Source organism: Carettochelys insculpta, chromosome 18, assembly GCF_033958435.1.
Source record: "Carettochelys insculpta isolate YL-2023 chromosome 18, ASM3395843v1, whole genome shotgun sequence".
Taxonomy (NCBI): Eukaryota; Metazoa; Chordata; order Testudines; family Carettochelyidae; genus Carettochelys; species Carettochelys insculpta.
In genome coordinates this window covers 24,654,128-24,678,942 of record NC_134154.1, presented here as the reverse complement: position 1 = coordinate 24,678,942, position 24,815 = coordinate 24,654,128, and the positions used below count along the sequence as shown (strand labels likewise).

The following is a 24,815-nucleotide window of genomic DNA, read 5'->3' as shown; positions in this document are numbered from 1 at the left end:
GAGGGGAAGAATGGGGCAGGAAGGTGAAAGGGAAGCAGGGGCAGAGGACAGGGCTGGTAAGGTCAGTGCATCCTCATAAGGTATAATGATTTGGATTTAAGAGACTTGGCACTAACGGACACTCCTTCCCCCATTAGTTCGTTAAATCGAGGGTTTACTGTATCCTATCTTCAGACAGTGGCTAATGCCACATGCCACATAGGGAATGACCAGCCTCTGGCAAAGACCAGGGACACCATTCCTACCCATCCTGTCTAATAGCCATTGATGGACCTAACCTCCATGAATGTAAAGTCCTGGTCTTCACAACATCCTCTAGCAACGTGAAGTTGAGGCCTACAGACAGTGGCTGAGGAGTACCCAAGGTTATTGTAGAAGAATGGAGAACGCTCATTCACATGGGAGAGTGCCTAGTTTGTTCGCCAATCGGAGCCCCACGTGCTCTTCGCATGGGCCAATCAGCGAGCAGGGGACGCACATTTAAACACCCTTAGCGGGCGGCAGCCGCGCAGCCTTAAATGCAATAGCGAGAGGCGGGATTGTCTCCTGCGTACCACTCAACGATCGGCGCGATGTGACAGGCAAGCGGGCGCGCCAATCGGGCAGCAAAGAGCGTCTCAGTGGAGCACTTTGGAGGCGTTCGGCATCAGCTACCCCCCAGTGTCAGGAAACCATCCCGGGGGGTTCCCCACCTCCTACCAGGACAGCTCTGAGCCATGGCTAAAGGTACTCGCCCAGACAGGTGCTGGGGGGGAGGGTAAGTTACTGAGGGTCCGCGGGGGCTGGATTTGGGCGGGGGGCGAGGGTTCTGAGTCACACGGGGCTGTCTCGGAGGGGGTAGCAAATGGGTTAGTGGACGCACGTGGGCAGCGAGGGGCGCTGGACTGGGAGCGCGTGCATGTAGTGGGGTTCTCGTGGAGGGGGAGCTGCCCAGGGGTGGGTGTGACGGGCTGCAGGTAATGGGTTCTGTGGGGGGGGGGGCGACCTGCGGGGGCGGCGTGAGCGGGTAGATGAGGGCCTAGAGAGTGTGTTAATTGCGGGGCTCCGATACCCGCTCCCTGCGCCCAGGCTGGCTTGTCCCTGTTCTCTGCGCTCCCCCGGGGGGCAGCGTTTGCGGCGCAGCGCTGGAGGGAGGGGGACTGCGCGGCGCTCCTCCCCCGAGCGGGGTGCGCGCTGGGCCGGCCCCGAAGGGGGCTGGGCTGGCCGGGCTTCCCTCGTTGCACTGAGCCCTTGAAACATGGCGCAGGCAGCGGTGTCCCCGGCCGCCGCCAGGCAGTGAGGCGGGCGCCGGGCATGGCTCTGACGCCCCCCTGCCCTGCTCTCCCCTAGGCAAGGCCATGCCCAAGCCCCGCGGAGGCAAAGCGGAGGAGGTGGCTCCGGAGAGCACAGAGCGGAGGGGTTCCGGCCGCGCCAGGATGAACGGGGTAAGCGCCCTGCCCGCCCCCACCCTGCGGCACTGGGCAATGGCTTTTTCGTGCCCCTTCCAAGCCCGGACCGGCCACCGGGCTGTGGAGGGCGTGGGGAGCCGCCCCGGGGAAGTGGGGCCGGGGAGCAAGGCAAAGCGCCCCCCGCTTCCTCCTAGGGCAGCGGCAGGCTGCTGGCGTCCGGGTGGGGAGAAGGGGCCGCCCCTTGCAGCCAGGCTGGGCCTGCCGCCGCGCTCCCCAGCTAAGGGGCGCGGAGCTGCTCCCCGCCCAGCAGACGTGGCCGTGCAGGCATCCCGCAGGGGCTGTCCTCTGGCCTGGCCCTGCCAGTACTTCCCCGGGGCACTCCCTGCAGCAGATGCGCCGCAGTCAATGGGCCTGTTCCCAGGAGTGAAGCGGCGCACGGTGTTGTTGCTACTGCAGTCGCCTTCCAAGCCCTAGGCAGGGTCAGAGCTTCACTGCAGCCTCACTCTTGCAAGCTGATCCCCATTCACCGGGGCTTTGGCTGGGCTGAAGGGTCTGTCTGTGGGAATCAGATGGCAACAGAACGGCCTATGGGAACTGTAGAAGTGCCTACGTTTTGTATGTCACTGTCTGGAAGCATCGGCCGTCTTAAAGCCCCAGTCCTCCAAAAATTTACCGAGGTGCCCGGCTTCTAGCATGCCATAATTCGCACTGGTTAGAGGGTCTGTAAGCGCCCACAAAACAGGGACCTAAATATGACAGAAAAAGAAGAAAAACACAGCAACGTTAAGTGGTTCATCAGTTTTTAAGGTTAAAATATGCATGTTCCACAGTAGGCTCCCTTTAATTTTCAGTGCTTATGCACCCTTATATTGAACTATGTGGTGCGTTTCATCCTTAACTGAAATGTTCCTTTTTGGGGTGGGGGGAAGTTTTGTTAAATCTTAAATCTGAAAATCGTGATGTATGCAAGGAATGTATGTAGGTAAGCCAAGACAGTCTTGCTTCTGGCTAAATTAGTTAACGTATCTTGAGACAATGGGGTTGAACAATTGGCACGTCTCTACCTAGACCCCTACCAGTCAAACTGGGAGAGGGAGAGAAGATGATGGTGGTACTCTAAACTTCCACATAAGTCCTTCCTGCACAAGTGCAAAGGTTGGGAGTGGATGATGGGGGAGTGGGTGTGGGTGTGGATTATTCAATAAAACAACCTGTCCTGTTCACTTTCTTTGAAGTGTCTGGCACTGGCCACTGTTAGAATACAGGATACTGGCCTTATGGGAAAGCAAGCATGACAGTTGCTGAGGGCCCTTTGCTCTCAGTGGCTGTACCCCCGCTGTCAGCGTGCTGCCTTGGGCACCAGCGGTCAGCTTGCTGCCTTGCACCCTGTGAACACTTTGGCCAGACCTGACTAGACAGCCATTATCTGTACTGGATCAGCCCATTCTTCTGTTCTTAGATCACTGTAATGAGGCACCACTCATGGTAGATTGTGCATGTTTTCTGAATATGCCCAGGAGCTCTGCTGGGCTCCTGGAGCTTGTCTCATTCGCAGTGGGATTTAAATATACCTGTGAAACCCTTAAAGGGGCAAAACTGGGGTCTGTTGTGTTCCTGAAATCATTGATTTGAGTGGGTGGAGGAAAAATTAAAGAAGTTACCTCCCAAACACCCTCTAGTCATGATACCAAAATGAAAAGTTCAGGTCTGATTCTCATCCCCTCCCCAGGTCTGATTCTTGCCCCCTCTCCGCTCCTTTGCTGACTCCCAACTGACTTCTTTCCAATGATGACACTTAAATATTGTGTAAGGTCACACCTTTCAGTCCTATTGTTCCAGACAAATCTTCCCTGCATTGGTTATACTTGCTTTGTGTTTTTGAGATTTTCCTTATAACGGTAGAGACTACTTTAAAATGTAAAGTTAAGATTCTGATCCACAAAACTTGAGATATGTACTGTTAAGTGAAACTGTGCTATACCTGCCCAATATAAATTCTGAAGAGATCATCTTTAAGGGGCGGTAATTTCAAATAAGCCAGTTTGTCATGAAGAGCAAGCAGTAGAATTCAATGTCATTCAGCAGATTTTACATTGTCCGAGTACAGAGGAGCACTGAATGATGCTATCTGTAGATATTGGAGTGCTTTCTAACCTGCTCCGCCAATTTGCTAGAAACAATGCTGCTTAATTTTACAAGTGGGTCAGACTGTTATTTTCTGATGTCATTGATACCTCTGTGTACTGCAGGTATTCATATGTGTCTTCCAGTTTGTTTATTTATTTTTTGAATGGGGTGAAAGGGGAAATGGCAAAGAATAACCAAAGCTGAGGTTTTTAAAAACTAGCCTTGGATTGATTTTGATGTCTTTTTTGTTTTTGTTTTGTTTTGTTTTTATTTTAAATTCAATTTCCTGGGGACAACCAGATTCCTAAACAGTGGAATATATTTGTCTCTGCACTTATGCAGACAAAAATAATCAAAAATAAAATCTATCAAAAATAAGAAAATTTGAGAGAGAACTTGTTACATAGGTTCATGGAAAAAATACTAGCACAAAATTCTGCCCTTGGAAACTAGCAGGTTTAAACCACTTGGAGCTGTGTACACTTCCAAGAAAAGAATTTAGGCTTGTACCCAATATTTAATTTAACTAATCTGATGCATTTATTTATTTTTGAGGAAGTGTCTGTGCTGAGAACTTGCATGTCAAGTTCTGTTCAACTGTTACTAACCATATGCTTTTGATTATAGACTTCTATTTGTCTGTCTTTCTCTCTATGCGTCCTCTGCTATTCAGATGCAAAATATGCTGCAGTAAGGTAGGTGTTGGCCTCTCTAGTGCAATCCAGATAATAACTGGAGGCTTGAGATGGATGACATTTCTTGGATGTAATGAGCTTTGTTGGGTCTCTGTTTTAGGAGAACGTATTTCTTGGCCAGTCCAAAATCTACAGCTATCTAAGTCCTAACAAATCACCTGGTGCTCGTCCTCCACTTCAAGAGGAAAACTCGGTCATGCTTCATGAGGTGAAATGTCAGGGCAAAACACTAAGTGAAACGTGCAAAAGAGGAGACGGTAAGATTGACCTTAAACAGTTAGTTTGTTTGTGGGTTGTCTGGCTCTCTCTCTTTCTCAAGTTTTCAAATTAGGTACAGTTTAAGTTACCTTTTTTGGTAGGTTCCTTGCCCTCCTAGCAAATAGTGGATACGGGATTTCAAGTGTCTTGCTAATACTGACCCCTTTACTAATTTATTTTAAACTGAATAATGCATCTGCTTGGCCCAAATTTCCCTCATTTTGGCTCTTGGTTCATGTGTTTTCTTTTTCCTTGGTGTAGGACTTAAATATTTAGTTCTTAATATCCCGTAAATTGCCTGACTTCTCCATTTGCATTTAATCTCTTTGGCTCATTTTGCAGTTTAGCTTGCCCTCCTTTGCATGTTTGTTACCCAGGGTTAGTTTCTTTTGAAAATTTGATTACTATTAAATTAGTGCCAAGGAAACACCAAGCCAAGAAAGGTGTGAAGCAGCCACATAGTGTGAAAAGAGGTGCCAGTGTTCAGGTTTAATTAATTGGTATCTGTGTGGATAGAGGTATGGGTGCGATAGGGAAAAGCATCTTTTGAAAACTGACTTTTTTGGACTAGATCACTAATGCTAGAAAACTGGTGGCTGCTTTTCCCCATTGTGACAGACTTGGAATTTTTCACGTATCAGTTTGAGAATCGTGGATCCGTTAAACCTTTGGCCTCACCAATTTTATAGCTTCCTAAAACCACCTTTTATTTTGTTGACCAGCATACAAATCTTATATATATGGCTTTTTAGATAAGACACTGGGTTGCATGCAGTAAACATCTCTTTCTGTGATCATGGACTTAGTTCTACCTCACCTAGTCTTACTACTTGCGGATTATTACTAGGATTTCTTGTGCATCAATCACTGTTGTACTTGGGTGCCATTTAAAAAAAAAATAAACAGAAAATAAATGGCTTCATCCTTTAAGCAAGATCCACCTACCAGCAAAAGGAGCAATGACAACAAAAAAGATGATAAAACAAAAGCACATCTTTTCTTACTAGTGTCTAGGATGGACCTGTAGAAAATGTTTCAGAAATACAGAACCTCTCCTATCAAATCTGTGCCATAAATCATTCTAGGGCAGGTGAAGCTCTAGAATGTTGTATCTGAGGTGTCCATTCTGAGTCAGTAGCAAAGGACTGCAGCTTCAGCATATAAATTTGTTACATTGTGTACAATAAGGGGAAGCAGAATTGCTGTCCTTCTGCTTCCTTTGCTTTTTCTTGAAAGTCATCTGCTTCTTGAAACCAATAGCTGCAGTCACAATGGACCTTACAGTACCCCATCTGACTCCTTCAGTCACTTGCCTTGCAGAATATTGTCATGTCAGTTTTATCATTCAATATGGCAGGCATGCTGGTTTGGACAAGAGTTCAATTGTTACTACAAAGGGAGTTTTGTATCTGCTATGTTGAAACTTGGGGAAATCATTTCGCTGGATAATATCTTTAACTAGATGAAATACTTGTGCTCAAATCCTTCCCTTTCCCGCTTTGTGAGCTGTAGGAATTAGATGCATAATGGATAATTTGGAACAATTTAGCCCTCTGACTATTTATTTTGTGTTTCCTCTGCTCTCCCCTACAATTAAGGTTTCTAATCTATATTTGTCTACATCTAAAGAGTTTGGGGCAGTTGGGTTGTCAAGCAAAGGAACTTAGAAGACAGCTTATGTTATTCTGTCCTGTATTTTCTATCCACAGGGAAGAAAAGTACTCTTAATACAATAGAAGGTGCTATAAAACCAGAAGACAAGAATGATAAAGAAAGTGGGTGTAATTCTTCAGTGACCTTTCCTAATCAAAAACAAGAAGCTTCAGAAACTCAGAAAAATACAACTTTGCCTTCTGATTCTACTGATGCAGCAAATGCAAAACAAACTCAGAAGGTTGTGAAAACAAAACACGGACCAAGGAGAAAGTAGGTGATACATGGGAGCAACCTCTTATCTTGGATTTTTTTTTAAGCAAATTTGCCTTTTTTTTTTTTTTTTCTTTTTTTGCTATAGAGACTTTAGGATATTTTTCAGAAGGAAATCCCTAAGTCAATGAGGAGTCTGTGGTACCTTAAAGACTAACTGCTTTCATGAGAAATGCCACTTTATCAGATGCAGCTTGGACCAAGGTTTTGCCATCTGATGAAGGGGAGTTTTGCCCATGAAAGTTTATGTCCAAATAAATCTGTTACTTCTGTGACACCTGAACGATTCCTCATTGTTTTTGTGGATATAGACTCATACGTATGTCTTGCTGATAATGTATTACCCTAAAGAATAATTTAACATAAACTGTGTTGTGATGTAAGCATTATGTGCCCTGTAAAGGTGGTTTGTTTGTTTTTTTTTTCCTTGAAAGTACAGGTTTCTTCCTTATATATCAGTTGATGAACATGTCCATTAATTTTTACTAATGGGATCTAACAAAAATGGTAAGAGATCATTTTTGAGAGGAGGGCAGAACAAGAAGTTCTTGGGGAAATATCCAGGATATTTCATTTCTAATTGGTCTGATTGCTGAGCTGGTATCCAAGTTCACTCTTCCTAAGCAATATGAACCAAGGTTCTGCCACATGCTCGATGCATCCCTTTCCAGCAGCAGCCAACCATGGAACAGCTTTAGTGATGCAAATTCTAGAGCATCTTATGTTGAGACACTCAAAGATGTTGTGTAATATCTCAAGAGGTTGAACTGGAATACTGCTGATGGGGTGAGGTAGGGAAAAATGAGTGCGTAGAAGGTGTTGTATCAGAGTGAAGTGTGCAGACAGCAAGGCTTTAGTTCTGACTAGCTATCTTTCAAATCACTATCTTGGCAATAAAAGCTTTTTAATATATTCTCTTGGATTAGGGCAATGAGGGCAAAGAAGCTGAAGTATTTATGTATCCTTTCCTTATCCCTCAGAGCACAAAGAAAAACATCACAGAATCGAAAAGTGACAGACTATTACCCTGTCAGAAGAAGTTCCCGGAAGAGCAAAACTGTGTTGGAGGTGGTGGTTTTTGTATAATCTATCGAAAACTGGATGTTTCTGTGCTGCCAGTCAACTTAAAGCTTCGGAGGATGAATGCAGATGCTTGTAATCTCCAAAGTACCGTTTAGGAAGATTCTTAGATAAAGTACAATATAACTATGTAACACTTCCTCAAAGAACAAAAGCCTAAATTTGGATTCCTTTAGAACGCATTCCAACTGCTCATATAGAAAAAATGCATGTTCCTGGAAAGCAGTTTGAAATTCTTTTCAATGTTGAGTCACATTTCTGACAAAACTGACATGCCTGAACTCCTGAGAGTATCCCAAAGTGCTTAGAAAAGTGAGATTAAGCAGATAAATGTCTCCCTAAAACACTTACCTTAAAAGCCCTGGTGGAAATCCTAGTAGCAATACTATGGGTTTTTCTTTTTGCAGACTGAGGAAAAGAGGAGAATAGATGAATTAATTGAAAGTGGGAGAGAAGAAGGAATGAAGGTAACTGCAACACCAACTTGAATAGCATCACATTATCTGTGCATTGCTATTCATATTTTTTCAATGACTTTAATGTGTTATGATATACCACTTTTAATGTCAAGCTGTGGTGCTAGCCTTCCTTTCCTCTGTTGAAGGGGCAAATATGCAGCTCTGAATATGTGTGTTCTGTAAAATATTGTTGATGAGGAGGCCTTTGTAATCCTTCCAAGGAAATGAGTGAATCATCTGTAGTGTATACCACTCCTTTCACTAGCTTTCAGGAAAGCTTCAGATGCCCATGAACACTGTCTACAAGGCTGAGCTATTTTGGGATACCTCGGTATCCTGAAATAGCTACTCAATGTCTTTTAAACGTGTCCGGTATTTTGAAGTACTTTTCCCAAATTATGAGCACGCTGTTTTGGCATCCCTGTACACCTCATTGCAGGAGTAGTAAGTGATGACACACTGTGCTTCATTATTTCAACATTTGGTGCAGTTTCAAAAGGCCAAAATAGTTTATTTTGAATTACACTAGAAACAAGCTATGCAGTTACTTAGGCTATGCAAAAATACTAAGGCATTCAATTAATATTTCGCTTGTAGGTATAGTCATATTTATGCACATTCCTAATAATATAGTTGTTGTTGTGCGACTCGTGCTGAAACAGACATGCAGAAACACCCTTCCCATTTAAAAAAAAAAAACTGCCAAATATAAGAACACAAAATTTAAAAATATTTTTCCAAACCTAATTTGCTTTGCACTTCTCTTTTTTTTTCCCATAAAAATGTTTTTTAAGCTTAAAGGAAGGACAGACCTTTTTGAACAATATTGTGCTTCCTATTTTAGTACAAAAGAATTACACTAACTTTCCTTCTTTTGGCTATTAAATTGATGTTTTGTTTTGAGTTTATACTTTATACTTTATAGGGTTACTCATTGTCCTCCTGTTAGAAGGTCATTAGTTGTTCATTCAGATGACTTTCTCTTGTTGTTTTGTTCATCTTAAAAACTAATTCTTTTTAATCAACTTTTGAGCATTACCTGTGGCAACTTCTCAGTATAAATCCCCTTCCCTCTCCACGTCCATTGGACCAGCATGTGTTTGTTCCGTCAAAATATTCCAAGCCCCATAGCGTTCCATAGCTAAATTAGTTTGGGAAATGATGAATTAGGTAATAAAATAGAGAATGTGCTTTAAGGAATACGACTATATTGGCTGTGGACTAGACTAGCTTCCATGATTGGTCTTTGTGTCTCTTAATGCCTACTGTGTTGCACTCAAATTGGACACTGATTGTGTCTTTATAGTCTTCAGTATAAAGACTACTTCCTCCCCAACTGCCCACAGAAAGCAAATAATGGCTATAAAGAGGACTAAACCCATTTCTTCATGTACAGTCTTGTTGACATTGGTCTTTTTTTCTCTAGGAAAGCCTCTGTCTAATGACCTACATCCTAAGATCATCCCGTCTATTTTCTTAGACGTGCAATATACTTGTTATCTAAAGTACTTTTTCATATGTGCTGTACTTCTTATATTGGTGCTAATGTCTGAGGCAAATCCTTGTAGGTTTCTTTTCCCACAAGGAGGAAGGAAATAAATTACCTGAACAGTCAAAATATTTTGCAGCTTTGCTAACTGAGCTCCTTTTCTCCTTGATAGATTGACTTCATTGATGGTAAAGGCAGAGGGGTAATTGCTACCAAACACTTCAACAGAGGAGAATTTGTGGTAGAATACCATGGGGATCTCATAGAGATCACTGACGCTAAAAAGCGAGAAGCTGTATATGCCCAAGATCCATCCACAGGCTGCTATATGTACTACTTTCAGTATCTAAGCAAAACGTACTGGTAAGATTTCAGTTCTGTTTGTTTTTAAGTTTATATAAGGAATATAATAAATGGATGAGCTTTGAAGGTGCTGGACCCTTCAGTTTTCCTGCTCAGTGTAAAAGTTCCAAGGTGAAGGTTTACCTTGCGATACTGGCTTTTTATAAGAATATATTTTTTCACTCCTACTGCTTAAATATTTAAAACTACATGCTGGGCATCTCTTCTGGTTATAACAAGTGAAATTGGAATAAGAGCCAGTATGGAAAGGATAGAACTAGGATTTGAGGTTTGTGTATCAGATTCTGAGCTCTGATGCTGGCTTTCTGACTAGCTTTATTTACCTCTCTAATGTTAACCTACCTCACCACGCTGTTTTGTTTATTTATTTATTTATTTATTTGTAAAAACAGCTCAAGCTCTGAGGAGTAATAATACCCCAGGATTTATTTAAAAATAGTGCAGCTAATTAAATCCGTAAGTAGTATCTATTCAATACTGGAATTTAAGTTGTAACAACTCCTCCATAGTTAATATTTTTAACAGTCATGGATTCTAAAAGTCTGACTTTTACTCTGTTGTCCCAATGACACTTTTTTTTTATATTTAGATGTCATAGCAATAAGGACTATTCATCTGTGGACAGATCTTGGCATAGCAACATGTAGGTTCACTTTGGGAATATTCTCAGGTCAGTGGAGGCTGAGCATGTGGTGGACATGAAGGATAGCCACTCCTACAGGAGTAGGGGCAGGGGCGTCTTTATTGCTACCTGCGTATCCTTTTGCTATCTAACACAATGAATACCTCCACAATAGGAGGAAGCTGTGTGTAAGGGAAGCCCTTTTGGGTAGTTGCTCAATGGATGCTAATGAGAAAGGGCTCCAGGATGTCAGTTTTAGAAGTTGTCCGTAGTTGATTTGAAAGATCCATTTTTCACACTTATAGAGATGTAGTGAACATAAGCCACAGGGCATTGACCTGTGGTAATGTAAGGCAGTAACTAGGTTTTCTAGAGCAACTTGGTTGGTGGTCCTGCCTTTCTGGGCAGTGGTGGCATCAGGATATTTAGTATTTTTTTTGTCCATTTTGAAGCCTTTGTGCCGACTGCACACTTCCTTTTGATCTCTTGATTTTATTTTATTCAGTGTAGATTTCTCTCTTCTAGCTGTGAGCCGGAGACTTATGGGTGCTGTGCCGAAACCTTCCAACCTGTTTTTCTGTTCTTTCAGTGTCGATGCTACAAAAGAGACTAATCGTCTGGGAAGGCTGATTAATCACAGCAAATGTGGCAATTGTCAAACAAAGCTTCACGATGTTGACGGTGTACCTCATCTCATACTGATAGCCTCACGAGACATTAAAGTGGGTGAAGAACTATTGTACGACTATGGAGACAGGAGCAAAGCTTCCATTGAGGCTCATCCATGGCTGAAACACTAATCCATGAGCACTGTTGAAGAGAGTTGATGGATTTTTTTTTTTTTCCCTTGAACACGGCTATCTTAGTCGGTTGCTTCTGGTGTTTTAAAATGTTTAAACAAACACCTTTGCTCCGTAGTATTTAAATGTTACAGGTTTCCACACAGGCCTGAACAGATTATCATAGATTACAGAAACTTTTATTAGTTTTGTACATTTTTGTAAATAGATTGATCTGTGCTTCCTGAGCATGCCATCAAAGATTTAACATATATTTTGTAATGGGGGAGGGAAGAAATCAAATCTGAATATCTTGGGTGGTACTCCTGCTTTGGCAATGAAATCTCATGCCCTGCTGGGGAGAATATCAACTGTTTAGCTTGATGGTGACATGTCTCGTGTAGTCCAACTCTTAAGTCGTTTGATGCGATTTCTTGTTAGCCTATTTAAACCTGGCACTGACTGGGCAAGGACCTTTTCATGAATGAAGCATTGCTTCTTAACTAATCTGTGAGGAGTCCAGTTTTCTCCAGCACAGTGCTCCCTGCTGGTAATAAAAGCACCAAATGCACTCTAATAATGGGATTGAGTGATCAAACTGGCTGCTTTTATTCCGGAGACAAAACTCCAATCCAAATGGAGCTGGATTTTTATAAACTGGGTTGATGCTTTTTAGAAATGTGAAGATAAAACAGGCAAGTCATCAAAATTGAGGAATGTTTTTTGGCATTACTCTGTTTTCTAAAGTTTGAGTGGTACCTTTTTATAGCTGGTGGCTGATTTGAGGGAGATTTGTTAGAGGGCTTTTTTAAAAAAAAAAAAAAAAAAAAAATAAAAATACAAAAGGCCTCTCTAAAAGCATATGGCCTCTCCATGTTAATTGGCCACATCAGAAAATGAATTATTTATTTACTGTGAATGCTGGAAGTGGATCAGAGCATTTCCAAAATTAGGAGTCTTGTCTTCATGTGCAGCTTCAGTCTTGCTTTTGGAGCAATGCATATGCATTGAAGAGACTAGATTTCTTTGGGCCTGATCCTGTAAGCTGTCATGCACTGTTGGATCTCATTGACTTCTTCAGTGGGAGTTGAGGGTGCTTAGTACCTTGCAGGAGATGCTCAGTACATCACTGGTTCAGGCTCATTATTGGGGGAACCAAATCTATGGTGTGGGTAGGCTATACAGTGGAGATCCTTTACAGTGAATGAGCTCTTATGAATAGAAACGTTTGCCAAGGCGTGCTTGGCATATGTGTAAGTGAAAGGTGGCCTTAGGCCATCAGCAATGCTTGCTGCTGGAAAATGCCTCCGTAAGAGACTTTGTGGCTTAATAAATGTCCTTTGCTGCTTCGTGTTCTCAGAACTGCTTTTCCTGCTCATGCTGTCCCACGGCAGTCTTGTGCACTTGTGTGACAGCCAGGATGATACAGTCCAGCCTATGTGTTTCAGCAGCAAGAGGGGTGGTGTATTTTTAAAAAAACTTGAAGAAAACGTGTCTGTAAAATAAATAAAATATATATATTTATTAACAACGAATTGGCTGTTTGAAGTGTCTGTCTCTGCATCCTATGTTTTTAAGCAAGCTGCGAAAATGGTTACCCTTACATGCTTGTTTTCTTCTTCTCCATACAGTGAAAGCTCAGGAGGGGAAGATCTGTTCAGGTCCACAGTTTGTGAAGCTTGACAACTCTCTTACCACAAATGTATGTATGTATGTATGTATGTGCAAGCTACTTGGGGACTATGAATTAGATCTGGGCAGAGAACAGAGTTCCTTCTTGTCCCTCTACTAGAGAAGCCAAAAATATGTGCAGATTCCCTTGTTCTGAAAGAGCTCTTGGAGTATGGACAGCAGGGGCTAGTGGCTGAAGCACAGACTTGGAACTGGGATAAACCTGTGATTTATTCTACCACTGGGTTAGTGTGACCTTGGACATATCACTCTTCACCTCTGTTTTCCCCCATTTTTGTAACACAGGGTCTAAGGATAGCTACCCACCTTATTTACAAAAATACACTCTGGCCTTGTTTGTAATTGATAGCTAGATGCTGCTACATTGAAATGCAGCAATAAAGCTAGTGCAACACAGACTGGAGTTCACTGCTTTCCTGTCGGCCATTGTACTGTCTTTCAGCAGTTAGACCTGTATGCTAAGCAGAATACCACCTAATAGCAACATGCAGTTTGGCTTTAGCATGTTTTGTGGAAGGATCCCTAACTTACTGCACTCCCTGCAAGATGATATTTAACGGATTCATAAGTGAGTCAGAAATTGCTTGTGTTAGGGTCAAACTGTCCTATGTATTAACTTATATACATACAAGCTGTCTGAAGAGGCTGGATCTAGTCTTCAATATCTTATTTAAAAAACTTAACAATTTGACTTTTTCAGCCAATCCCCCTCTCCAGCCTCAGAGAGGCTGCTCATACTGTTCTGAAACAGTTTTTAAATCGGGAATTGTAGGCAGTTAGGCCGGGGGCCTCAGTTGTACACCTTTTAGCCTGCTCCCATGTACCTTGTAGTAAGCAGGGTCTAGAATTTTGCAGCAAGACTGGACATAGCATGGCAGCTTTGTACATCACACGGAAGTGAATGCATTAATTAGGGACACAACACAAGAGTACAACATTTCTTACTTACGTACAAAATCTGATGTCCCTCAACTGTCGCCATACTCTCTGCATGTCAGCCCAAGACCAGTAGCGTTGCAGATGTTGGCTATGGTACATTGAACATCTTGGGTGCTGAAAACAGGATATTTGGGGAATTTGGCAGTTGGGAAGGGTTGAAAGGCAGATTGGGATCACAAAAGACCAAAATCTACAAATTTTTCTCTATTGGTAAAATTCAGTGTAAAAGATGTTTAAGTAGCACTAACGAAGATTTAGGTCAACATCCCATTGAAATTAATGGGGTAGCTACCGTCTGTGAGCTGTTGGTTTCAGGTTCCTGGTGGATCTTCTTTCATGACTAGATGGAAGTTGTGGTGAAATTGTGATCAGGCCCATGGTTGCAGGTTGTTTGCTGTGTGTTTTATAGACTACCAAACTCATATGCTTTCTTTGGGGGTAACTGCAACCACTCACTCTGTTCTGAGAGGTGCATTGTTTCCCCATTCCTTGAGGAGCCACTTCAGATGGCCTGATGTTCCTCTTTAGTGGTCCAGACTGGAGTTCTCCATGAATGGCTGTCCTCTCTCATTTAATTCACACAGTGGCTATGGCTACATTAGCAAGTTTTTTTTTTTTTTTTTTTTTTTTTTTTAACCAAAAACCTGAATTTTGTTAACAAACTCACTGCACATCTACGCACAAAATGCATTTTGCTGACACTGTTGACAAAACTTGGCACTTCTGCTGACAACCTTCTGCCTCTCCCAGATGAGGGAGAGTGCCCTCTTTAACAGATTAGGTCAACAAAAAATGCTGTGTGGATGTTCTGCGTGAAGACAGGGCTTCCAGAACACTGGGTAGCCCTGTCTGCTGTGCTTCCAGTTGGCTGTTTTGTCGAGAACAGCTGGACAGTCCGGCCTGTCTGTTGACCGAGCTGTCACTCTTTCAGTCCACTTTAGTGTATGGCTGCACTGTCTACAGATGTTTTTTTTGGGAAATCTCTTCTGACAATGTCTGCCAGATGCTTCTAGTTTAGCTATAGCCAAGATGACAACTTTCTACAGGAATGCTGGAGTGGTCAAGTTTCCTAGTACTTGCATGTCCTGTACAGTGCTATCCTATAAGAAACTCAGAACCTGAGTAGATCTTACCACCCCTCCTCCATCCTAAAAGTAACACTTAATTCAATACTGAGGTATGTTTAATTGACACTCCCTTTGAGTAACAGGAAGAAGTGGTAGAATACACAAACCACTGTCACAAAGTTATGGTTTAATTTTGTTAGCATCAGCTGCTGATGTGGTAGCTACCTTACAAATAGACTATTTTTGGGTTGGTCTAATATTCTTTTTCATTATTGATAGAATGATTCAGTTTAGTCCTCAGACCCAGACAGGTTATACAAAAGGTATACCCAAGGTTTGGGTGTAATAATTTCTTAAAAATTACAAACCCCATGTTGCAATTCTCTGCAATAGGTATGCTTCCTGTAAAGACAAATCTTTTCAAGTTAATCTTTGCTATTGTTTTAACAGTCTGTTAGTGAACACATTTGAAAATGACTATTTTTCTACTTTCTGTGTAGCTATAGTAACATGCAGATTTTGTAACTGAGGATAAATATACGGTACACATCAACTGACCTACATTCTGCCTACTGCTCTCATATAAAATAGAATCAAAGGAAATCTTGAAATTTACTTTCCTTTCGAAGGGGAGAATACTGAGTCTTTTTTTTCCTCTGTGTGTGCGTGCGTGTGCGTGTGCGCGTGCACGCACACACCCCCCCGTCTAATTGGCATAATTTCTAATGTGGTTAAAATAAATTTTGTTTTCTTGGATGTAGATGAACAGTATCTCCCCTACGCCTGCCTTCAATCTGTTTGACCTAAATTCATTTAGTAGCAGAGAGCAGCTAGATAATGAACATTCTTCTCTCCTGTCTCTTCTGTATATGCAACTCGTTTAGCTTATTCTTTGATCAGTGATTTTTCTCAAAACTAGAATTCTCTCTCTTTAGTGGTTCCATTTCCCTTTAGTACCTATGAATATGCTGTAGCTCAGGAATATGTTTATTGCCTCTGAAAGGTTCCAGTTCTAACTGTAGTTCTATATGTCCATCAAGCAGGATGAACACACAAGTGTTAATCCTCTGGTTCCAGTTTGCTTCTGTTTCTGGGTTTCTTTAGCATATGGACATTTCTAGTTGTGCAGTGTTCTGTTACAAAACACACTTTAAATTTAAAGAGACCAATTTTTCTCTGCTGGTTGTTACTTTTATGAACAAAGTTGTAGCTAGAGTAACTCGAGAGAAATGTCAGCAAGATCATTCTAGCCTTTAAGAATCCCCTAACCCAGGCACTGAGATGTGAGTAGAAAAGCAATTATTCTTTCTTCCATAGGATATGTCTTTTCAGTCTTTTGAAGAACTATGCTAAGAGCTATAGCAGTCTTTTTTTAAAAAAAAAAAAAAAAAACTGGCTCCATACCTCATGAGCCTGAATAGGTCTAGAGGAAGTCTCCCCTCCTTTGCAAGAGGTAAAAAAACACTTTTATTCCTTAATACAAACAGTGTAAGAAATGCTATTTTAAAAAGAAATCAAAATATTATACAAATACATATTCTTGATGTGGCCTGAAACTGATGCTTTGCTTTCAAACATTCCTTCTCCAGGGCTTTATATGCTGCAGCTTTCTGAGCAGATGTGTCTTAAGTTCTCAATTATGTTTGTTTTCCATGCTTGAAAGAGAACCTGGAGCAAAAAGAAGCCGGGGGAGGGGAAGCATCTTACAAAAAAGAGGCTACAATCACCAACTGAGTCTGTACTGTCAACACACTGGGATGCTTTAAGCAGCTATAAACCCAGCGCTTGAGCAGGCTCCTGGTGCATCTCACCACTTGAATCTCATCACAAACCTTGACAGATAGTCCATGCCATGCAGAATATGGAGAGTGTTAGTGAAGGGGAGGAAACAGTGGTACAAGACAGTTTAATGATTAGCTCTGAAAGGCTGGTAATTTGTGGATCGAGAAAGCTAAAGCCAAGACAAACAAATATTGTATTATTTCATGTGTCCCCTGGCTGAGACCTTAACTGTTTGCATAGCAAGGATGATTTGGAATGTCTTTGGCTTTATAAGGTACTTTTCACAGGCACAAATCATTTTTATTTGCTATTGTGCTAGTACGTGAAGCTCTCGCACTGTCCAGTGGATGGGTCAGGGGAGCTGATATGAAGGAGAATGAGTTCTCCCTCTCTCTGTACTGCTGAATTGCTGTGACCTCAGGCAAATCACTTCATATGTGCCTCAGTTTCCCCCTCTGTAAAATCCTAATGCTCACCTTTATAAGGTATTTTGAATTCTACACATATAGGCCATGTCTACACTAGCCAAAAACTTTGAAATTGCCATGCAAATGGCCATTTTGAAGTTTACTAATGAAGCGCTGAACTACATATTCAGCGCCTCATTAGCATGCGGGCGGCTGCAGCACTTCAAAATTGATGCAGCTCGCTGCCGCGGGTTTGTCCAGACGGGGCTCCTTTTCGAAAGGACCCCGGCTACTTTGAAGTCCCCTTATTCCTATCTGCTCATAGGAATCAAGGTTCAAGATCAAGGATCTGAGGGGGCAGTATTTTTAAGAATCTCCTTCCTCATACAAGCACTGCTACTAGTTAGAAGAGATTGTGCCTGATACCTTTTATTTAAACTCTGTTTATGCAAAGTTTGTTTATTCATCCTGTCTGTTTCTAGTTCAGAGTATCCCTGTAATGAGATTAACCCACAAGTTAACTGAAGCAGCAATTATTTTCTGCCAGTTTATCAGAGAGGAGTTATGCACAGCTGCAATTTGAACCAATCTGCTTCACCCACCAAAGCAGATGGACTAACAGCGGAGCTACAAGATCGCTGTTATGATTTCTAATGCTTGTATCACTGTCACTAGTGCCTACTGCAATATGTGTTATGAAACGAGGTAACTGTCCTTGTCAATAGAAAGTGTTGTCTTTCAGTACTCTGGAAACACTATAATGTAAGAATCTGGGGTATTACTGTAGCCCCTTGGTATTTTACTGTGCTAAGTGTTGTTTGAATACATAGTTAAAAAAAGTATAAAGGTAAAATAGACAAGACCAGCAAAAGGTGGGAAAGGCAGTAGAAGCACAGAGAGGTGAAGTGATTTGCCCAAGGTCAAAACCAGAATTGGAGCTAGAACCCAGGTTATCAGACTCGCCACACTCCCCAGTCATCCACCAGCCCTTGCTGCATCTCACTCCACAATACAACATTGAGATACTTAGTGCTACCAAATTCTGGTTGATTCCAAGCAGAGGTCTGCCTACTTTAGGCCTCTGGTAGCAGCCCTTAATTTTTATAAGGGGGATATGAGGCATTTGTGGGGGGAGAGCAAGTATCCAGTTAAGTCAGCCTACCGCTATAAAGTGCTGCAAGAGAAGTGACAATACTTACAGACGTTTTATGATTGTGTTCTCTTCGTTAGGCTTGCTTGAGCCAGACGGACTGCGGACAGTGGATTCCTTTTGTATTGGCCCAGCCTGGTCCCCCCTCTGTGAAATGATGCCACTGATATAGGAGGAAGATGGAAATTTCTTTTTAACATATGCTATATATATATATATATATACACACGCACACGCTCTCTCTCCTGGCAAATGTGGCACCTGAGCAGATGATGACAAAATATCCTGCTAAGGACTGTTACACTTGCTGAGCTTTGACCCTTTCCTTTGTGGGTAAGACACTTATGGTTTTCATTTGCTGGGGAAGGAAAAAAAAGGCTTCTAGGAACTATGCTGTGCTAGTCTGAAAGCTAGGACATGCACAACGAACCCAATATTACGTCTTTATTAACACAGGCAACGATTCAGAAGTACGTAACTTATGCTGAAGTCCCACTGAAATCAAATTGTGTGTAAGTGCTGTTCTCAAGAGGAGCTCTAATTTCTTTGGAAACAGCTAACCTGGACTAATACAAACAGTGAATCAGTCTTATTTTCGTTGTGCACTGTAAAGTAATTTAGCTGAGATGTAGTGCAATTAAAGCAGTGTCATTACCAGAGTATTACAGAGCCAAGGCAAGTGAGGTAATATATTTTATTACATCAACTTTTGTAAGTGAGACAGACAAGTTTCTGAGTGAATAAAGCTCTTTTCCAGACCTGAAGATGAGCTCTATATGGCTTGAAAACTTGTCTCTTGCACCAACAGAAGTTGGTCCTATAACAGATCATCCACCTTGTTTCTATAATTTAGGATATTTTTATAGGTACCTCACTGATAACTGTTAGAAGCTTGAATGTCTGGAGAGGGAGTGTTATATAATGATTCAATAGGCAGTGAGAACTGATCTTAATCATGCATTGCATTTGTAAAGCAAGGATCTTAGAGCACTTAAATTCCAAGCTTAGTCATACTGATTCAGATCTAGGGTAAGAGCAGGTTCTGGACCTAATCAGAGCAGGTCACTAAGACCCCTGTGAGGTAGATATGTGTCACCTTCCCCATGCCACTTCCCTTCCCTATACTGGAAATGGTAACAGAGAGGTAGCTGTGTTAGTCTCTATTCTAACCAAACAAGCAGTCATGTAGCACCTTAAAGCCTAACAAAATAATTTATTAGGTGATGAGTTTTTGTGGGGCAGACCCACTTCTTCAGATCTGAAGATACGTAATTTCCAGTACAGCACTGAGAGTTTTATAATACAGCGATTAAAAAAAAAATTGAAATAAACACTGGCAAGTCAGATATTTAGGACTGAAAGCGTGGGGGGGCAAAGGGTCAGGAAGGAGGGGAGCGAAATACTAAGTGTCCCGCATGAGACCACTGTGAATATCAAAGAGCAGGAAACTGTCTTTGTAATGTGTGATGTAATTGCTATCTCTATTAAGGCCAAGCCTCAACATATCAGACTTGAGCATTAACTGCAGTTCATGCATTTCCCTTTGTAATCTGCTGTTAAAGTGTCTTTGTTGGAAGATGCATACTACCTTGTTTTTAACTGGAAATGTTCACTAGGCACAGCGTTAGAAGATATAGCTGCACCAACGCAAACCCCTACTATAAACAGGTAAAGCTACAATTTGAACCAAGGCTACTTCTCCTTTGTGGGCTGGGATAAGCTTCCCCAGTGCAAGCCATGACTACAAGCTTTTCAGGCCTGTACTAGGGCTTTGTACAGCCAGACAGAGGTTACTTAGGTCTGTACCTTCACAGCCATCATGGCACTGACCTAGCCTCGCTGTAATAACAAGCAGTTGCTGAGACTAGACTGACCCTGGTTATCTTGAGGTCTGAGGGGATCAAAGCCCCCAACACATGCAGATAAGCAATACTGTTCAGTGTGGACACGGAAACATACTTCTTTAAAAACACCTGAGCCAAACTCTCTTCTTTAATAATGCACCATCTAGCCACTAAAACATTCTCTATAAGTCTTAAATTTAGAGCATAATATTCACATGTGGTATGTAGCCACACCTATAGAAGTATACACATGAAATTCTAAAACACAGTTTTTATTTCAAAAGTCCCAAATGTATAATACTTTGTTTTATATCTGATGCCTTCAGTTGTTTTTTTTCTGCACTCTGGACACCTTGTTAGGAGGTTACTATGTAAATCAAATTATAATTATTCCTCTGATTTGCTGGCACTGAATCCTACCACTGCCATTATTAGTTGGTCATTGGAGTCCCACCACTCATGAATTAATCATTCACATGGTTAATTTGTAACTTGGATTGAAATGAGCTGTATTAGGCAACTGGAGAGTCAAGGGCCAAATGAGCCATTAATGTGTGACTGAGCTAACTTTAGTACAGGCAGTCAGCTGAGCTGGGGGAGTGGGTCTTTAACTGCAATGTTGACAAAACTGCTGGATAAGTCTGAAACTAGCTTCTCCGCAATAATTTATATTATCCATGTCAGTTACAGAAGTGTACTCAGGGTGGATTTTTGTTATTCACATTATAGTATCATGTGAGGACTTCAACAGAGATCAGAGCCCCATTGTGCCACCCACTGTACAAAGAGAATTAAAGACAGTTCCTGTCCCAAACAGCTGTTGGTTTATGTAGTCAAGCTGGACAAAGTGTGGGAGGTGATAACAGAACCAAAGAGGAGTGATGAGGTTTGCCCAATAGATCAGCAGCAGTGCCAGAAACAGAGCCAGGTCATCAGAATCAGGACGGACCCAATGCCATTTGGTATCCTAGGCAAGGAACATCTTTGGTTCTCCCCACCTCCCTGTGGGGAATTTTTTAATTCCCTATTTTTATTGCATCTGTAGCCCACTTCTTGACATTGATGGCTGATTTGCCAGCATGATTTATCACTGTCGTATAAGACAAACTGGCAGGCTGGGATCTCTAAATCTGTATTTATTCATGCAAATATGGAATACCGGAGCCATCTTACTTCAAACGGTCTGTCTTCATTTTTGTCACTAACAACAAAAACAGCACCACTAGCCTGACGCCACTCAAACCTGGCACCCCAGGCAATCACTCGGGTCACCTGCCTCTAAATATAGCCCTGGTCTGAATACTAGTCCAGTGCCTTATCCCTGGGCAGGTCTTTTATAGTAAGTGCCTTATGCAATATTCAGCTGGTGGTCCTACAAAGTAAATGCTAGTGCTTTCATCCTTTCATCCTGAAGGATCCTAAAATTGTTTGCAGTTATACATACTTTATCACTGAAATGCACACATCTCTGAAGTGAACGAGTGTTAGGATGCATCAGTCTGCACAACAGAAGAAGGGACATTTAACTACAGCCACAACAGAAGTCCCCCTGCTCTCAGGACAAGTGGTATAGAATACCTAGAGCCTAGGTTTCATAAAAGTGCCTGTGTTCAATTAGTATGATTGCATGTGTGAACAAGGTTGTACCTACACATGGGATTTGTGTGCCCAAATTCCTATTTTACACATACAACTGAAGTCACTGCATGCAAATAATGATATGTGCAATGACACTTTTTAATTCACATAAAACAAGCAGGACTTCATTTGTAAGGTTGATTTATATACAAAATTCTGTTTGAAACCCCCCGCCGCCTGACCCCTGTTGGCTTGCTTGTTTTGCTTTATGCTCTAAGTTTTTAGGAGCAGGGAGATCTCTTCATCTTCCTTTTATTACAATTATATTATTTATTGTGGTAGTGCCTAAGGGGACCAACCAAGAATAAGCCCCATTGTGCTAAGTGCTCTATAACCATACAAACCCACAGAGTTTATGGTCTTATCTGGACAGTGCATAGCACACTGTGGGTGTTACAGCAAGCAAACAATAGTAATCGTCTCTGAAATGATCCCCACATAATAAATGGGTTTTATAAACATTTATAAATGTTTTTGCTGACTGGATGACCTTGTGATCTACCTCTTATAGCACTGCAGTTCCTCTTGTGTGATAAGCAGTTGAGCTTTCAGCTGGTTACGTTCCTGAAGTACGTCTCTCAACTCCTGCAATGTGAACCGTGGACGATTTGGATCTGTAAGATCTATTATCATTTTGTCTGGTCCAAGGCTCAGCTGCAGAACAAAAGGCAACAATGTAAAAAACAAAACAACCTTAAAGATGCAACATGTCCAGAAAATAAATCCCCGAGCAGTGGTCAGGCCTGTACCTCTGACAAGTACTCAGACTGACCAATTCCCTTATTTTATGAACATAACAATCTTGATCTTTCATAGCATTTAGGAGCAAAATAATTATTTTTATTTCAAAAGTACTGCCTGTGGGTCCCATTGTGTGAGGCAATGTATGCACATAGTTCCCGCCTCAAAAAGTTTTACCTCTAACCTGCAAAGGAAGTGCTATTATCTCCATTGCTACAAACAGGATAAGAGACCTAGAGAGATTAAGGATAAGCTTGAGGTTGCAAAGTGAATTTGAGCAGAACCAAGAACTGAACCTAGCTTTCCTGAGTTTTCATCTTGTGCCTCATAAACCACAAGGCCATTCCTTCTCTTACACATCCAATTTGCACAAACACAAAGATTTTAACACATACGCAAACGGTAAAATAGATGCTTTTGTATGAGTGATTGTATGTAAAACTTAGCCATGCAGTTTTACATCTAGACTACATGAAAATCAGGGCCTGTATGTTTGAATGTCTCTCTTTAAGCATAGCAAATCTGTTCATCCAAAACCATACCCTGTACCTACAACACCAAAGGACAGTCCAGAGCCAGTCTCTCCTCAGGCAACTGGGTTAGGATTTCCAACAGGGAAGAAAAGGAAACTTCACTAACAGGGCCTGTCCACACAATGGTTTTAATCATATCAGTAAAAGTTCTTTCCAGTGTGGGGTGCCAGAAAGTGCTCCCAATAGGTGGGGATTTTTGACACTGAGAATTCTGCTAGCCTCAGTCTGTGCCATAACCTACACACTCATGAGGTTACCCACAGTAGATTCTCACCGGAACTGTAACTTTGCCAAGAGGTTAAATGGAGTCACTAGTGTAAAGTGTAGTTAACATACCTCCCATATTGTTTCCCAAACTGTATGTTACACAATAAGCAGATCAGTTCTTGAGGTTACACCTGCCGTATACCTACCTGCTCCGCATTCCCTGGAGGACACTCCTTTCTGAGTCCCTCCACCTCCTTTTTCAGATTGTCTCTCTCCATCTTCAGCTCCTCCACCGTCAGGTTACTCTCATTCACCAAAGCTTCCAGCACTTCCAGAATCCTCACGATCTTAAACTGCAACTGGGCCACCCTGGTGGGCAATTCCACGTGAGGCTCGCTGCTTATTTGCAGGAGCTCCCTGCCCAGCACGTAGGAAATGTCATAGACATCCTCTGCTGTCAACTGGAAGGGGCTCTTCCCAAAAGCATTTTCAGGGCCAGGCTCCTCCTCCTTCTCTTCCTCCTCTTGGTGCTGATGATCCTGCATGGCAAGCACCAGTGGGGAGTCCAGCCTGCCGAGGGGCTCCTTCTGGGGCAGGGCTGGTTTCAGAGCAGCTGCTGCAGTTGTAGCCCTCTTCGGCTGTCGCACTCCACGACTTCCTTCCTCCTCCTCCTCCTCTTCGAAACTTAACTTGTGACCATGTCTTTGCCTCTGCCTCCAGGGGAAGCACCTGGGGCCCAATCAGATAAGCAGGACGGGAGGCAGGGGTGGGGCTAAGCGGGAAACTCTCGGACATGTGAGAAGTGAGGCCGGGTGGAGGACCGCTTCCCTTCTGGCTGAGTGGGTTCTGCTGTCGCTCTTAGGCCGTGTCCTGGAGACGGAGATTGGCGGCGGGGCTACTGATCGCTTGCCTGTGTCGTTGCTAGTTGTGCAGACAAAACCACCGCAGTGGGCCAAGGCTCTTGCGAGACAGGGCTGTGGCTGGCGTGGGAGTGATCAGTGAAGTAGAGGGGTGTGGGCAACTGGGCATCTCCCGCTGCATTGTGCAAGAGCTCTGACAAAGCACACATTGGCCGAGGCAGACAGTCCGCAATTCCCTGGCCAGCCTGCGGCGGTTTCCACGGGGAGGGATTCAGACGCACTCCTAGGTAGGGCCAATCCCAGGTCCGCCATGCCTCAGGGTATATGGGGCCAGATCCTTAGCTCAGCCTCCGAAAGTAGGGGCCGGAGGTGCCCTGCGCAGTTAAACCCGTCCCCGGTAACTGCCGCAGCTCCGCCCCTCCGACAGCTAAACCAGGAGACGGGAATTTGTTGCTGCTCACAAGCGCCAGCCACTGGGACAGAGCGCACACGCCAAAAGCCCCTGGCAACGGGCAGGCACGGCAGCTGCGCTCCAGGGTCATTGCAAAGGCGCTGCTGTGTCAGCCATTGCATGGGGAAATAAACCGGCCAGGATTGTTCTGCAAAGAAAGACTCGTCCCAGGAATCCCCATGAATTGTAAAACAGTCTCAGCGGGGTAGCTGTAACCTCACAGATAAGGAGTCCTGTCACATTGACACCATACAGGCTATCAAATGTAGTACAATATGAGCGTTCGTGGGTAAAGCCCAGTTTCAGCCACCTGATGAAG

At 42.8% G+C, this 24,815-nt stretch overlaps 2 protein-coding genes across 3 annotated transcripts; one reads left to right on the top strand and one right to left on the bottom strand.

Annotated features, from left to right (window-relative positions):
- The first annotated feature begins 1,036 nt into the window (after positions 1-1,036).
- Positions 1,037-12,030, top strand: KMT5A (lysine methyltransferase 5A). 2 transcript variants are annotated; one of them, XM_075012456.1, is made up of 7 exons: positions 1,037-1,424; positions 4,311-4,467; positions 6,178-6,394; positions 7,375-7,462; positions 7,882-7,941; positions 9,594-9,784; positions 10,996-12,030. In XM_075012456.1, the coding sequence occupies exons 1-7, from the start codon at positions 1,338-1,340 to the stop codon at positions 11,204-11,206; spliced, it is 1,011 nt and encodes a 336-aa protein (XP_074868557.1). In that variant the 5' UTR covers positions 1,037-1,337; the 3' UTR covers positions 11,207-12,030. The 2 variants fall into 2 exon arrangements, with proteins under 2 accessions (XP_074868557.1, XP_074868558.1); XM_075012457.1 differs by lacking the exon at positions 7,882-7,941 and having other exon boundaries at positions 1,038-1,424.
- On the bottom strand, positions 11,966-24,541 carry RILPL2 (Rab interacting lysosomal protein like 2). Its single transcript, XM_075012458.1, has 4 exons — positions 23,392-24,541; positions 22,207-22,358; positions 18,272-18,385; positions 11,966-16,551 (listed from the first exon to the last, which is right to left on the bottom strand). The coding sequence occupies exons 1-4, from the start codon at positions 23,728-23,730 to the stop codon at positions 16,521-16,523; spliced, it is 636 nt and encodes a 211-aa protein (XP_074868559.1). The 5' UTR covers positions 23,731-24,541; the 3' UTR covers positions 11,966-16,520.
- Between the last annotated feature and the right edge of the window lie 274 nt (positions 24,542-24,815).